Source organism: Pipistrellus kuhlii, unplaced genomic scaffold (assembly GCF_014108245.1).
Source record: "Pipistrellus kuhlii isolate mPipKuh1 unplaced genomic scaffold, mPipKuh1.p scaffold_m20_p_1, whole genome shotgun sequence".
NCBI classification, from domain to species: domain Eukaryota; kingdom Metazoa; phylum Chordata; class Mammalia; order Chiroptera; family Vespertilionidae; genus Pipistrellus; species Pipistrellus kuhlii.
This window is the reverse complement of record NW_023425404.1, coordinates 178500761-178514946: the sequence shown is the minus strand read 5'-3', so window position 1 is coordinate 178514946 and position 14186 is coordinate 178500761. Positions and strand designations below refer to the sequence as shown.

Below are 14186 nucleotides of genomic sequence, written 5' to 3'. Positions count from 1 at the left end.
TCCTAATTTACATTTTACAGTGTTGAAATTGTTCATTTCTTCTCAGAAACCCTAAACTTCCCTTTGACTTACAACAACAGAAATAATTTGCACAAAAGAAACAGATTTGCCATATATAGTTAACTTTGTCCAAAACGATCTAGCTTGTTAATGAAAAATGTTAAAGTGAACAAACAAATATGAAACAGTAGTTTGATTTATTTTGTTGGAAAAGATGCCAAAATGTTCACACTAGTTATCTCTGAGTGGTAAGATTATAAATTACAGGTCAACCTAACACTAAAATTAATGCTGTAGAGTAAACCAGAATACCGGAAACCCCTCAGTAAGAAGACTACCTATAAGTGAAATCCATAAAATTTACATATAAGATATTCCCACTGACTAGAGGCAGAGACAATGCTATGAAACCTTTGGTCTACAATCGAACTGTGGCCTCCTGGGTTATGGGTCCATGCTCAACCACTGAGCAACATTGGCCAGACCTGTCCATCATTCTTGTGCATCTAGGTTAATGTGCCTTTGAAATACCAGAAGTAATATCCCTCGAAGGGGGCATTAACCCTCAAAAGAGCACATAATCTTGTTAAATATCCTGTAATCCAATTCCCACATTGACGCGTGTCCCCTCCTTGATTTCAAAAGCAAAAAAGAAACTGCAAAACTGTTATTCCACAGGAGCATTTGAGATCTTGTTCCCTGGCATAGTCCTCAGTTTGGCTCAAATAAACTCATAAAAATTCTCTATGCTTCTTACACTGACATCCTCCTCGCCAGGAGAGAAAAGACTTGAACAGCAATAGGCTGACGGAAATGCACAACAGCCTTCTAAAAACAAATGTTTAGCACAGAATCCAGGAATCAAGGTGATTTGTACAATCTCAGAGGGTTTACTCTGATGTAAGACAAATACACAATTAGCTTGCTTTTACCACTAATGAACACTTCTTGGCCTTCACACCAAGTTTATAACTATGCTTATTTCATGATTCCAGTTTCTCAACACTTCTTTAACTTTGAAAAACTATTTCTATCAACATACTATAGGTATTATATGAAACCTATATACTTATACAGGTCATATTTATATTATTTACAAAGGGTTATATTATGTGTTTGATCCTTCAAACTCTGAAGTGTATAAAAAAAATAGATCTTATCTCCTCTCCTCTCTTCCTCCTCCTCCCCCAGGGAAAAAAAAATAGGAACTGCCTTGCTGAAGTTATGCGGCCATGGCTCAAACAAATTCATAAAGATTCTGAGCTCTTTCCATCACATCACAAAGCCTGAGGACCCCGACCTTCTACTGCCCCCCACCCTCCACCCCACTCCATCCTCAGCCCCCAGGCCCCTACAGTGAAGTGCGTAGTTTCAGGAGCTTCCCAGCCTGGCCTCCGCCTCCCCTCTGCAGCCGTACCAGGGCTGCACTGACGTTCCCTTTCCTACCTCCACACCTTTGCACAGGCTATTCCCTTCCCTACACTCCCTTCCAGGTCCATTTAAAATGCCAAGTTTTAGCCAAAACCGGTTTGGCTCAGTGGATAGAGCATCGGCCTGCGGACTGAAAGGTCCCAGGTTTGATTCCAGTCAAGGGCGTGTACCTTGGTTGCGAGCACATCCCCAGTGGGGAGTGTGCAGGAGGCAGCTGATCAATGTTTCTCTCTCATTGATGTTTCTAACTCTCTATCCTTCTTCCTTCCTCTCAGTAAAAAATCAATAAAATATATTTTTTAAAATAAAAAATAAAATAAAATGTCAAATAAGGCTTCTCCATCCCTCTGATCAGAAGGAAAGTGTCTCTTCGGTGACCCCGCACAGCACCTTGTCTGTGGTTCTCGGGTTACACCAAACGCATTCTCCCTCATTCCACAATGTATTCATAGTTTATCTTCCCTTCTCAACCCAAGTTTGTTCTTCATTTTTCATATTTACACAACACCCAACAGTGACTCAAATGAGGTCCTCATGTGAAAATGAATCACAGACACACTGTAAGAAATATCTATTAGTTTTATCTGCAAAGACTATTAGGACATCACTTTGGCAATCATGCATGGGAAATGAGTTTTATCTTCCACATCCAGCTTCTTGGCCCTCTCACCTAGCTGTGAGCAATGTCCACAGCCTCTTTTTTTTGCTATCAGTGGTGGCTTTGTGTTTTGCCTTTAATAGAGGGGGCGGATGATGGAAGGAATTAAGGAAGGCGCGGAAGCATTCAGGCCACACAAAGCGTATAGCACAAACAAGCAAAGAAAACCCAAGGAATGCCTGTTCAATAGCCATCTGCCACTTCGCCAATGCCAGGAAATTCCGGCTGCTGTTTTTTAAAATGTGAATAATTCACATGATTGTGCTGGAGACTTCCAGCTATGAAGAGCTGTTAGAGCATTTGGAAATTGTTGTTAGAGTTATATTGTGAGACGGAAAGCCCAGTGAATTCTTCAAAGCTCCACCCCTGACAGGAGTCTCAGAAAATCACTTTCTGTTTGTGTATGAGCATGAGGAAGAAAGGCTGGGCATGTTATGGATACTGAAAAGAATTTGTTTGTTTTCAACCTTATCTGTTACATAACATTTCATATACAAGTTTCTTTATAAGTCTCCACTTGGCTAACCTCATCTGGCCAGTCAAGAAGCCTTATTTGTGTCTTTTCCGGAAACTGAAATAGCTTTTCTCTTAATATCTACCTCATGCCAAAATTCTATAAAAATCATTCATAAACCTAATGACCTGTACATTGACTTACTTCCTTCAAATATTTATTCTAAGCGCAAATAAACAATTCTTGAAGAATTCCTTGGGTAACTGCCCATTTTTTACTAAAAACAAAAGCTACATTCAATTTATAAGGTGCCTTGGTACTCTTGTTAAGTAGATGGACCTGCAATAAAAAAGTAAAACAAGTAGAGAAGTAGAAAACCTTCTTTTTACCAGAGGAGCTGAGCATGGAACACATGCAATTGCACATAACACACACAGAACAATTGTGAACATGAACATACATCTAGCTTTGGCTTCCCCTCATCTGTGACTTGAGGGAGACATTTCACTTCTCTTCATCTTGGCTACCTGGGCTTGGTTTCATCATCTCTACAACACAGAGAATACAGCAGTCTGTCCTTGTTGAGGTTGCAAGACGTAAATCTGATCTGTGCTTGTCTTGTCTTCTATGTGCCGCTGCCTCGAGGAGCTCTCGTGAGAGCAAGCACAGTGGTAACAACTGCATGTAATTTTCTATTAAATAACATGGAATGGATGCAACATGTATTCATGGATTCCAAGGAGATAACATCAGTGCGACGACCTAGGAAAGGTTTCCTGGAAGTGTCACCCTTTCTTTCTTTCTTTCTTTTAAATATATTTTTATTTCAGAGAGGAGGGGAGAAGGAGAGATAGAAACATCAATGATGAGAGAGAACCACTGATCGGTTGCCTCCTGCACACCCCCTACTGGAGATCAAGCCCACAACCCAGGCATGTGTCCTTAGCCAGAATCAAACCCGGGACCCGTCAGTCCACAGGCCGATGTGCTATCTCCACTGAGCCAAACCGGCTAGGGCTGGATGTGTTACCCCAGATCTGTTTGCAGGATGGATAGAGGGCAGGATATGCATAGCCCACATGGAGGGGTGGGATTCCAGGTTAAAAGAAACACAACCCACTATTTCTTCCACCTCTGATCACCCTCACTCACTCACATGTGATCCTTAGGCAGCATCACTTGGGAATGTGCTAGAAAAATTCTCTGGGCCCTTCCCAGACCTAATGGGGTGAAGCCCAGCCACCTGGGTTTTGACAGCCCTCTGGTACATTCGGATACACGCTCAAGTTTAGGAACCACTGCTATAGCTTTGCTTGCTCTCACCACCTCTCTTCCGTGACTTCTAGTTACCTTCACCTGGCTTACAATTGACATTTTTACAAGTTTAAACTTCATTTCCTCCAGAAAGTCTTGCTCAGCCTTTACTGGACTCTCACCCCACCCCCAGCCACAGGTTAGATACTCTGGCTCTGGGCCACAGTTTCCTTATGGAGGTGCCAATGACACTTTATCATGATTGCCTGTTTAATTGTCTTCCCTGATAACCTGTTAAAACTCCATAAAAGCATAGTCTGAGTCTATTTCATTCACATCCCCACGTGTGCACACAAACACACACACACACACACACACACACACACACACACACACACAGTTAGGCAGATATTTGCTGAATTAATAAAGAAATCAGAAACTTAACCCATGAAACAAAGGTATAAAGAGAAGGTATAAAATATGAAATATGATAGATATTCAATTAATAAGTACATTTGAAATACTGGTTATAGAAACACAACTGAACTTAGTTTGTCTTTGAAAAGAGCTTCATGAATGAATTTGAAAACCTTTGTACTGACTCCAATCGTTATCAACGTCTCACCATGCTCACCTGATAAAAGCAGTACCTGCTTCCTTTTTATTGTCCTTTCTTTTTATCTCCATGGCCTCTAGTCTGGCTGACCACCAATTTGGGAAGCCAAGATTTGTGGGAAAGCCTAACTGTTTGCTTTATTATAAAGAAAAAGCCTTGACAGAGTCAGAACGTAGTAGGCAATTAGACAGACAAGAGCAGAGCAAGGACGATGGGCCAGGTACAGAAGGTCATCACGGCAGAAAGCTCCAGGTGCCCAGCAGCGGGCAAAACTTCAAAATCAAGGCTCTCACCCCCAGGGTGACCTTTCCTCCCCTAGCATCTCTCTCTGGTCTGGCGGTGTGGACCCTCCCCTGACCTTTCACATAGTGCTCATGCAGTTTGGACCCTCCCCTGACCTTTCCTACCCTGACATGTTGCTAGTCATGAAGGTCAGACCCCTTTAGAGGGAGTACAAACAAGGGAGCCAGAGAACAGCCCTTGGGCATTAAGCCACCAGGACAGTGAGGTGCTGGCCCACCTCAAATTACTTCTAGGCCTCAATGGTGTTTCGGGGCCAGGCCTAGAAAAGCAGCAAAACCAGACAAGCAATGCCATGGCTGACTCAGGACCTGCTGCATTGACTCAGAACCCCCTGCCCTTACACTAACCAATCAATCAGTGGAGACCACGGCTCTGAAAAGACACACCTGGAAAACTGATGAATATTCTATTGAGATCCTCCCCTGGGACCTCCCCTGAAATCCCCACCCTTAAAAGCCCTTGGGCTGGAGGGCCCAGCCAGCGCTCCCTCTCAGAAGCACACCCATGCCTTTCCCCTCCCCTGCCTCCCCAGCTCTCCTGCTGCCGCCTTACCTTACCCTTCTTTCTCCTAAGCAACAAAGGCCCCTTCTTTCACCTCGGTAACTTGTTTCCTAAGCCCATTCTTCTACCACTCACTTCTTCCATGTCTGACCTTCTAACTAAACTTGATCTTATAGCTTGAGTCTCAGCTCTGAATTCTTTCCTAGCCAGGACCGAGGTTGCTAAACCAAGGCCCGGTCTGACCCCACCGGCCTAGCACCTGGTGCCATTCTCGCCACTGCCAGCAAAAACACCTGGATTCCAGCAATGGCTTCCCTCCTTCCTCTCTTCCTTCCTTCCTTCCAGTCTTTAAATGTCTGCTCTGTTCTGGGTCCTGTGCTTGAATCTGAGTCTTGGACCGTGACCAAAACTCACACACACACAGGCCCTCCCTCACCAAACCTAATGTCTGCTCCTCTGCTGCTTGGCAAACCACGGCCCTCACTGCCTTCCACAGGCCACTGAACCTCTCAGGCTCAGTTTCTCTATCTGCAAAGACAGGAATTCATTACAAGATGGCCACCAAGTCCCCTCTGACCCTAAAATTACACAACTGAAAACAACACAATTCGTCTCAGAAGTTAGGCAGCCAAAGTTACTCTCCTCAGGGCCACTCACCCCAGATCCAGAGCTGAGACGCCAAGCCCTGGAGTGTGAGGACCGAGGGCCAATGCAGGCCCAGGAGCTTTGCCAGGAGCAGCATTGCTGGGCCACTTCAGTGGAGGGCCGGCTGAGACGCAAGGGAAGAGTCCTGGCTTTGCTAACTCAGCTTTCTCATCTACTAAACACTACTCGGTCATGAGAGAGGATGAAATAGCAACATTACCCTGAGTGAAATACTAGTAAGTTTTTCAGAAAAAGCTAAGAACCATTATGATTTCACTCATATGTGGGATATAAAACTGAACCTTGTGAACACAAACAGCAGTGTGGTGGTTGCTGGAGGGAAGCAGGCTGGGAGAGAAGGGGGTCCGAACATAAGGTGACAGGAGATTTGACTTTGGGTGGTGGGCATACAGTACATTATACAGATTTTATAACACAGAAACGCATACCTGAAAGTTGACCATGTCACCCCGATCAATTTAATAAGTAAAATCCCATCTAGTAAAAGCATAATATGCAAATTTACCATCACTCCAATACACAAGATGGCCACCCCCATGTGGACACAAGACAGCCGCCACAAGATGACAGGCAAGGGAGGGCAGTTGTGGGCAATCAGGCCTAAAAGGGAGGGCAGTTGTGGGTGATCAGGCCTGCAATGGAGGGCAGTTACAGGCAACCAAGCCCGCAGGGGAGGGCAGTTAGGGGTGACCAGGCCGACAGGGGAAGGCAGGTTGGCAGGGGAGTGGTTAGGGGGTGATCAGGCTGGCAGGCAGAAGCAGTTAGGGGCAATCAGGCAGGCAGGCAGGTGAGTGGTTGGGAGCCAGAGGTCCTGGATTGTGAGAGAGACATCGGACATCCCTTGAGGGGTTCCAGATTAGAGAGGGTGCAGGCTGGGCTGAGGGACACGCCCCCTCCATGCATGAATCGCATGCACTGGGCCTCTAGTTTAAAAATAAGCAGCTTTAGGGAGATTATCAAGGTCCCTTCCAGCCCTAGGGCCACAGGATTCTGCTCATTCTAATTTTTTCTGTTTTTTCCAGCACCACCAAGTAATTAGTTCTGACACTGTCTACAGGGAGACAGCATTAGACCCCTCAGGTAAAGGTCTCAGATCTACAGCACTGCTTAGACCTACATCAGGAGGCTGTACCACCCTAAGTCACTCATTAGCATAGGTTCAAAAGCTGGATAATAAGAAATCATGCCAATAATTACATCCAATCTTAGGGGGAAACTATCAAAATTTTATGGCTATCCCTATTGTTGGACTGGCTAGAAATAAACCAATTGGTGAATCTTCCAAAATTCTCCCCCCCAAAATGTGTCACATAAGGAAACAGTTTCTTTCCTTTTTTTTTTTTTTTCTTTCTCTCTTTCCTTGCCTAATTTTAGGAGCTAAACATAGGCTCAGTCCTATGTTTCCCCTGCATCCCAAGAGAATTCCCTGCCAGACCCTATTCCTCACCCTCCCCGTAGCCCACTGCCCACCACCCTCAGCATCCAGGGCTCAAGAGCAGGAAGAGAGAGGGCACCTGAAAAGAAACCTCTGGGGCAGTTCAGAACTTTGTGCCCTCTGATAACTGGGCAGGTTAGAATTTAGTTAAGAACAAAACAATAATATACTTTTTGAGCACTTCATGCCAAACATGTTTTATCTCCCATCCAAGGACTCACTAGGCCCGACCCTGCTTAGCCTCCGAGATCAGACAAGATCAGGCGTGTTCAGGGTGATAGGACTGTAACCTATGCATGTTTTATCTCAAAACAATCCACAAGGCAACTCTGCCATGTTTGTTCCATGCTACAGAGGAGAAAAATGGTTCAAAGACTTTCTCCCCTCTGCACCACAGGCACTTTATTGGTGCTCATACCCCCGGGATGTACAAACCAAATGGAAGGGGAGCCAGGAAGAGCACGACTGTTTGGACTCTGGCATGAGCAACAACAAGATGGGGCCTTGGGGTACCTCAAAGGGGGAACAGAAAACCAGTTCCCCGAGTTCAGCTAGTTTGGCAAAAGGATCCTCAAGGTGGGATGACTGGGCACAGGAACTGTTTGCCTGAGTATCTGCCACCCTCTACCCACCCCTCCTTCCCCCAAAAGTTTCTTGGGTGGATTCCATTCCTTTTCTCCCTCATGAAGAGAGGTATGTCAATGACTGGCAGGGGAGAAATTGGCCTAACTCCTCCATCTGTCTCCAGGATAATGGGCACCCATCCCTAAAGCCATCTAGAATCAACAAAACTCCTGCTTTCCCCAGACATCTGTATCTTACTCGATTCCACACCAGAATACTGAAATAATGCTTCTTTTCACGACATACCACTCCTTTGAGGAGTTATTTTCTCCATAGGATACTTTACTGTTTCGAGCAGTTTTACAGTTGGCTGCCCACAGACAAGAACAGATGAGTCGCAAAGAGGAAACTGCAGGACCATGATCCCTTATCTGAAAACCTGGGGGTCAGACATGCCTCGAAAGTCTGACCGTGATTCCAAAAAAGTACTGTAATGCATTTAGCACACATTATGTAACACTCAGAAATCAAACTCACTAACATAATTGCAGCAAAACTTAGCAGTATTCACACTGAGTGGGATAAATATATACTATAGAATCTCACACTGGTTCAGATTAAGGTTTACCACCAACCGGGTATGCAAAAAACCTAAAAAAAAACACCTTTTGGTTTTCAAAGATTTTCAGATTTCAGAATTGTCCATAAAAGATTACAGACACATGCAAATGGCTCAAATACTAGAAAAACAGTCAATATACTAGTAATCGAGAACATACAAATTCAAACAATCAAGGTACCAATTTTCACCCTCCCCCCAAACTTTAAATCTTGTGGAGATTTCCCAAAATACCCAGAGCACTGTATTTTAGCAGAGGGAAAGTGGGAAAAGATTTGCTCCCAGTCAGTGGCAGCAAACTCATGAATCTGAAGCATCACTTTGGGCTTTTATATATTTCCAATGAACCCATCATTGCAAAAGCATCACCACTTAAAGAATGAAATCCTTACAGTATGGGTAGTATACATTTATTAGTTTGATTGACATTGTAATATAAGTCCAACCTGATGGGCACTTTGTGGAAGAAATACAGAAAAAAAGATACACAGGATAAAAGGTATATGCCACTTTGCCATTTGCTAAGACTTTTCAGAGACAATAGCGCATTTGATCCCTACTGGTGACCAATAAGGCAGATAAAGATAGGAGTTGGCACAGGTCCATTTCACAGGTGAGAAAATGGAGGCAGAGAGCCACACTGCGGAAAGCAGTAGGGGCTCTTGACTTTTCACTTCAAGTCCAGGTCTCTGACTTAGAGCCTGATGCTCTTTCCACTGTATCCTGCCATTACCCTTAGTGTTCTTTTATAAATATCTTAGAAAAAAAGTAAATTTCTCACTTGAAAGAAAAACAAAATGATTTTGTAATATAATATGAACAGGCTTCAGAATCGAGTAGATCTGACCAAGGTCAAAACCCAACATACATTTGAGTGACTTTTTCTTTTCTTTATAAAAATCTTTATTATTGAAAGTATTACAGATGTCCCCTTTTTCCCCCATTGACCCCCTCCACCTTTTCTCCAGGCCTTCAACACACTATTATCAGTGTCTGTGGGATGGATATATATATATATATATTTTTTCCCCTCCCCCTTTGGTTAATCTCTTCACACCCTGACCCCTTACCTCTGAAATATGTCAGTCTGTTGCATGATTCAATTTCTCTGGGTCTATTTGTTTGTTAGTTTATTCTGTTCATTAGATTCCACATATGTGAGATCATGTGATATTTGTCTTTCTCTAACTGGTTTATTTCACTTAGGATAATTGAGTGACTTTTTCTTTTCGTGGTTTTTTTTCTTTTCTTTTTTTCTTTTTTCTTTTTTTTACTTTTCAAGTACAGTTTACATTCAATATTATTGACTATTAGTTTCAGGTGTATAGAATAGTGGTTAGACAGTCAAATACTTTATTAAGTGACTTTTTTAAGCTAACTTGTCAGAGATGAAATTTCTTCATCTATTAAAAAAACGAATATTTAAATTATCCTAGTACTTAAAGGATCAAACAATGAATGCATGAATAAGTGAAACAACAAACTGATGTTTCTCTCTCTGAAATCAATAAATCTAAAAAAATATTCTAGTATTTAGAATAGGACAGGGTGTTGTAACAATTAAATAACCTGAGTACACAGACAAGAACCTGTCATAAAACAGAATAAACATGCCATTCCTTCCTCTAAAGAGTGCCCACAGTGAATTAACCCCACACTCCAATTTTAGTCTTTGGTAGCCACACCACACGCCTTATTCCACCTGCTTTCAGCAGCCTATCAAATCTTTACCCACTGCCAAAGTGCCCTAAAATAATTAGAAACCACTCACATAATAGTTTTAACCAATGACAATTTAAATCACTGTTGTACTTTTTAAATAACTTCTCAATATATAATTAAACTTCAATATCCAAGCCAAACAATTTGAAGTAATGCGGACTTCCCATTTGAAGTAACAATGAAAATTTTTGCTTCTATCACCTAGAACAGTGGTCTGCAAACCTCAACTCACAAGCCACATGTGGCTCTTTGGCCCTTTGAGTGTGGCTCTTCCACAAAATACCGCGGACTGGGCGAGTCTATTTTGAAGAAGTGGCCTTAGAAGGAGTTTAAAGTTTAAAAAATTTGGCTCTCCAAAGAAATTTCCATGGTTGTCCTGTTGCTATTTGGCTCTGTTGACTAATGAGTTTGCCAATCACTGACTTAGAGCTTTGACCTCTCTCATTCAAATTCAATTACTCCCAAATAGATGATTGATTGATTTATCTGGGGGGCCAGGGTGAAAACAGGAGAGGAGAGGGAACAACAAGCACTTCTCAAATTTTTCATTTCCTCTTTAAATTAAATTTGGACTTGGAAAGCCCAAATTCCAAGGGGTGCTTTTTCAAATATTCTGTCTACTGATGTGTATGCACATCTGGGTAGCTACCTGGCCAGAGGAGAAACAGAATTTAATAAAGTTTATCTTTAGCATCTCAATGAGGAGTGAGGAGGCTGGAGGGCAGCCCTCAGAGCACAGGAAGAGGCACTTCTCATTCACCAGCCCTTGGACCTTCGCCGCTCTCTCCTTACCAGGAGGCTGTGCCCACTGCCAGAAGAGAAACGAATAAGCCCAAAGGCTGAGTAACCAGAGAACTGAAGGACATGAATAAGCCAAGGTGTGGAAAATCGTCCCTTCTGCTGCTTGGGGTATTTCGTTTCAAACGCTGCTACTAAGAAGACAGACATTTAATGAGATTCACCTACGAGGCAGGAAGTGAAAGACACTGCCACAACCCACCAGGTAGCTATCTGATCTTCCATCTGCTTCCCACCTTCTGATAAGCCCATGCCTACAACTTTAAAATGTCCCAAATTCCCTGTCTTACCATCTCAACAAGATTCCTGCTCTATTTTTCTCTCTGGGGACCAGTGGGTATAGAGGAAAGAGAATGAATGAACTTTGGAAGTAGGCTGGCTAGGTGATCAAAGATAAAGATACATAGATAGAGAGGAACACTCACCTCCTAGGGATTCTGCTTCTCTGATTCAATGCTGACTGGTATCTTAGCTATGTGACGCTGGCTCAACTGTAACTGCTCTGGGCCTCCGTTGCCTCCCTGGAAACTACAGCTTCCCAGGGTTATGAGCTATAAGTGCAAAAATGCATATAAAGTGCACAACTTGAAGCCTGGCACGTCGCAGGCAATCAACATTACTTCCCTTTGCTTTCTCCCGACTTCCCAACATGCCCAGCAAACACGAACACTGTCTTACATGTCAACGGGTGGCCAGCTATTGACTCGTGAGGCCTCAGGGCATCCTGACAAACCTGTACTCGGTTCCCTTTCCTTTTTAGATACCTTATGCTTATGATGTGTTCTCTCTCATCAAAAAGGTGACTGTGCAAAATCAATGAGCTTTTCTCACGTTCCTGGGTGCAGACCAGAGATCCATGGAAACACAATCTTCCTCCCGGGGGGTGGATTTCTCGTGTGGATGGAGGATTACATGCATATCAGGTGCTGAATTTTACTCCCAGTTTTAAACTCTTCAAATTCGGGAGCAGCTGGCTCTGTATCTCTCACGGCTGGCTACCACCTCGGGTCTCCTTTGAACCTGGTAACGCACCTACCTGTCTCAGCAGTGAAACGCAGGCTATACACGGAAATCTCCCAGCCCATCTACAATATAATGCATGTCCCTAGCTGCAGTCCCCGGGAGGAAAGGATGGCGGAAGGAAATACACAGGTCTGCTCATAAAGACTCGGGAGACAGATTATCCACGCTGCTTCCTGCCTCACGTGTTCTGGTTTCTATGAAAAAGTCAAGGCCAGAGTGACAAGCCAGTTTAAAAGCTGTCACTGGAAGCTTCTCCGGGGTGAGGAACAGCAGTGTGTGTTTTTATGGAGGAGACGGTCACAGTGGGAAGGCTTCCAGATGCTTATTTATGGGGACCTGGAGAGGAGCTGCTCCAGCTTAGAGGAGCTCCTGAATGTAAGGTTCCAGATGGTGGTAACCCCAATTGGCCCAGAAGGTATTCGTGTATGATTATTTTTTTTAAAACACTCAACGAGGTAGCAATTAAGAAGGACTTGTATGCATGCATAATAAGCATAACCAATGGACACAAAACTCTGGGGTGGGAGGGCATGCACAGGAGGGGGGGGAATTGGTAAGATATGTACACATATAATACCTTAATAAAAAAAATGAAAGTAAATAAATAAATAAATAAATAATAAAATTTTTAAAAAGAAAGGGAATGGATGGTGGTGAGGACTCCCTGGTGCCTACAAGTTGCATAAACACAAGAGTTTTGAGGCAAGGACAAGTTGCATATCCCTCTCAGGTTTCCATGAAACATTCCTGCTCTAATAGGCTCATCGTGGGCGATGACACTTTTATCATCTCCGCGGGGGCTTCCTGCCCTGACCGCAGAAGGTTCCTTTTGTGGTGACAGGGATCCTCTCGAGAGAAAGCAAACAAAAACTGTCAAGTCCACGAACGCGTCTTCCCTTTTTTTCCCCCCAAGCCTGATTTCTACAGGAACATGTGAGAAGATATCTGAAATCCCCAACCTGTTACCAGAATGCATGCAACCACTAAAAATAAATGAAAACTTGGAAAGTGAAGACATGGAAACTCGGCCCAAGGTTTTAAACTATAAAAGGACGGGAGGGGGGGGGGGGAAAGGATGGCGGCGATAGCGCACCCGGTTGGTCGGTCTCCGGTGTCACGATCTTCCGCTCGCGGAGCCTTTGAGGACAAGCGGGGCTCCGGGGAGCCTGCCTGGAGGAGGCGCCCCCGAGGAAGGCGAGGCCAGGCCGGGTCCCTGCACCGGGGACAACTCGGAGGTGGAGACACGGGGGAAACAGGTCCTCAGAGGAGGCGGCGAGGGGAATGAAGGCGGGAGCCCCGCCGGCGGGAAACGGAGGGATCGAATCCGCCCGGGCCGCCCGAACCGCCCGAAGTTCAGCGCCGGCACCGGGGGCCGAGCCCGGACTAGAGCGCGCGGGGCGCAGCGGGGCGCAGAGGGGGTTGCGATCTGGATCCCTCGCCTTCTCGCTCCCTCCCCCCCTCCGCCGCGAGCCCCAACCCCGGCGAGAAACTCACCCGGGGCCACGAGCGGCGAGCTCACGGTGCCCGCCACCAAGACCGCAGCGGCGAGGACGGCGAAATCCGGGAGTCCCCGCGAGGCCATCGCCGCGTCCCTTCGCCCTCTCCCCTGGGGCGCCGCGTCCCGGGACCTGGCGGACCGCGCAGGCTGCTCCAGAGCCGGCGGGCGGGCGCGCGGACTGGCGGAGCTCGGCCCCCGCGCGCGCGGCGGACCCCGCCCGGGCCCCGCCCCTCCGGCCCCACCCACCGGGGCTCCGCCCTGCGTCTCCGCACCCAGCTACGTGGCCCCGCCCACCGCCGCTGGCCCCGCCTCCCGCTTGCTAGTTTTCTGTATGGTCACAGCTTCAACGGCCCGATTCGGAAAGGCCCCGCCCCCTATTCCCCGCCCACAGCGTCCAGGCCACGCCCATTGGGTTCAGGTCACGCCCCCTCTCGCCTCCCCGCTTCCTTTCTGAGCCGGGTTTTACCGCAACTGCGAGGAGGATTGCGCGGGAGCCCAGGGCAGGGGCTGAGTCAGCTTACCCGCCCAGGCTCTGGTACCGGGCGGGCGTGGGAAAAGGAAAACAGAGGGTCGGGAAGCTCTGGATGCAGACATGGCCAGCATGGGCGTGGGCACGATCTTTTTTTTCCTCTGGTGGCATCTCT

At 45.7% G+C, this 14186-nt stretch overlaps 1 protein-coding gene across 3 annotated transcripts in view; it reads right to left on the bottom strand.

The window, feature by feature from the left end:
* Positions 1 to 13736, bottom strand: part of RELL1 (RELT like 1) — a 61298-nt gene extending 47562 nt beyond the window's left edge. For 2 of the 3 annotated variants that reach the window (XM_045573485.1, XM_036418789.2), the window contains exon 1: positions 13539 to 13736. In XM_045573485.1, the coding sequence (XP_045429441.1) occupies positions 13539 to 13626 (88 nt within the window). In that variant the 5' untranslated portion in view covers positions 13627 to 13736. The remainder of the gene's footprint in view (positions 1 to 13538) is intronic. The other variant, XM_036418782.2, reaches the window with a different exon arrangement.
* Between the last annotated feature and the right edge of the window lie 450 nt (positions 13737 to 14186).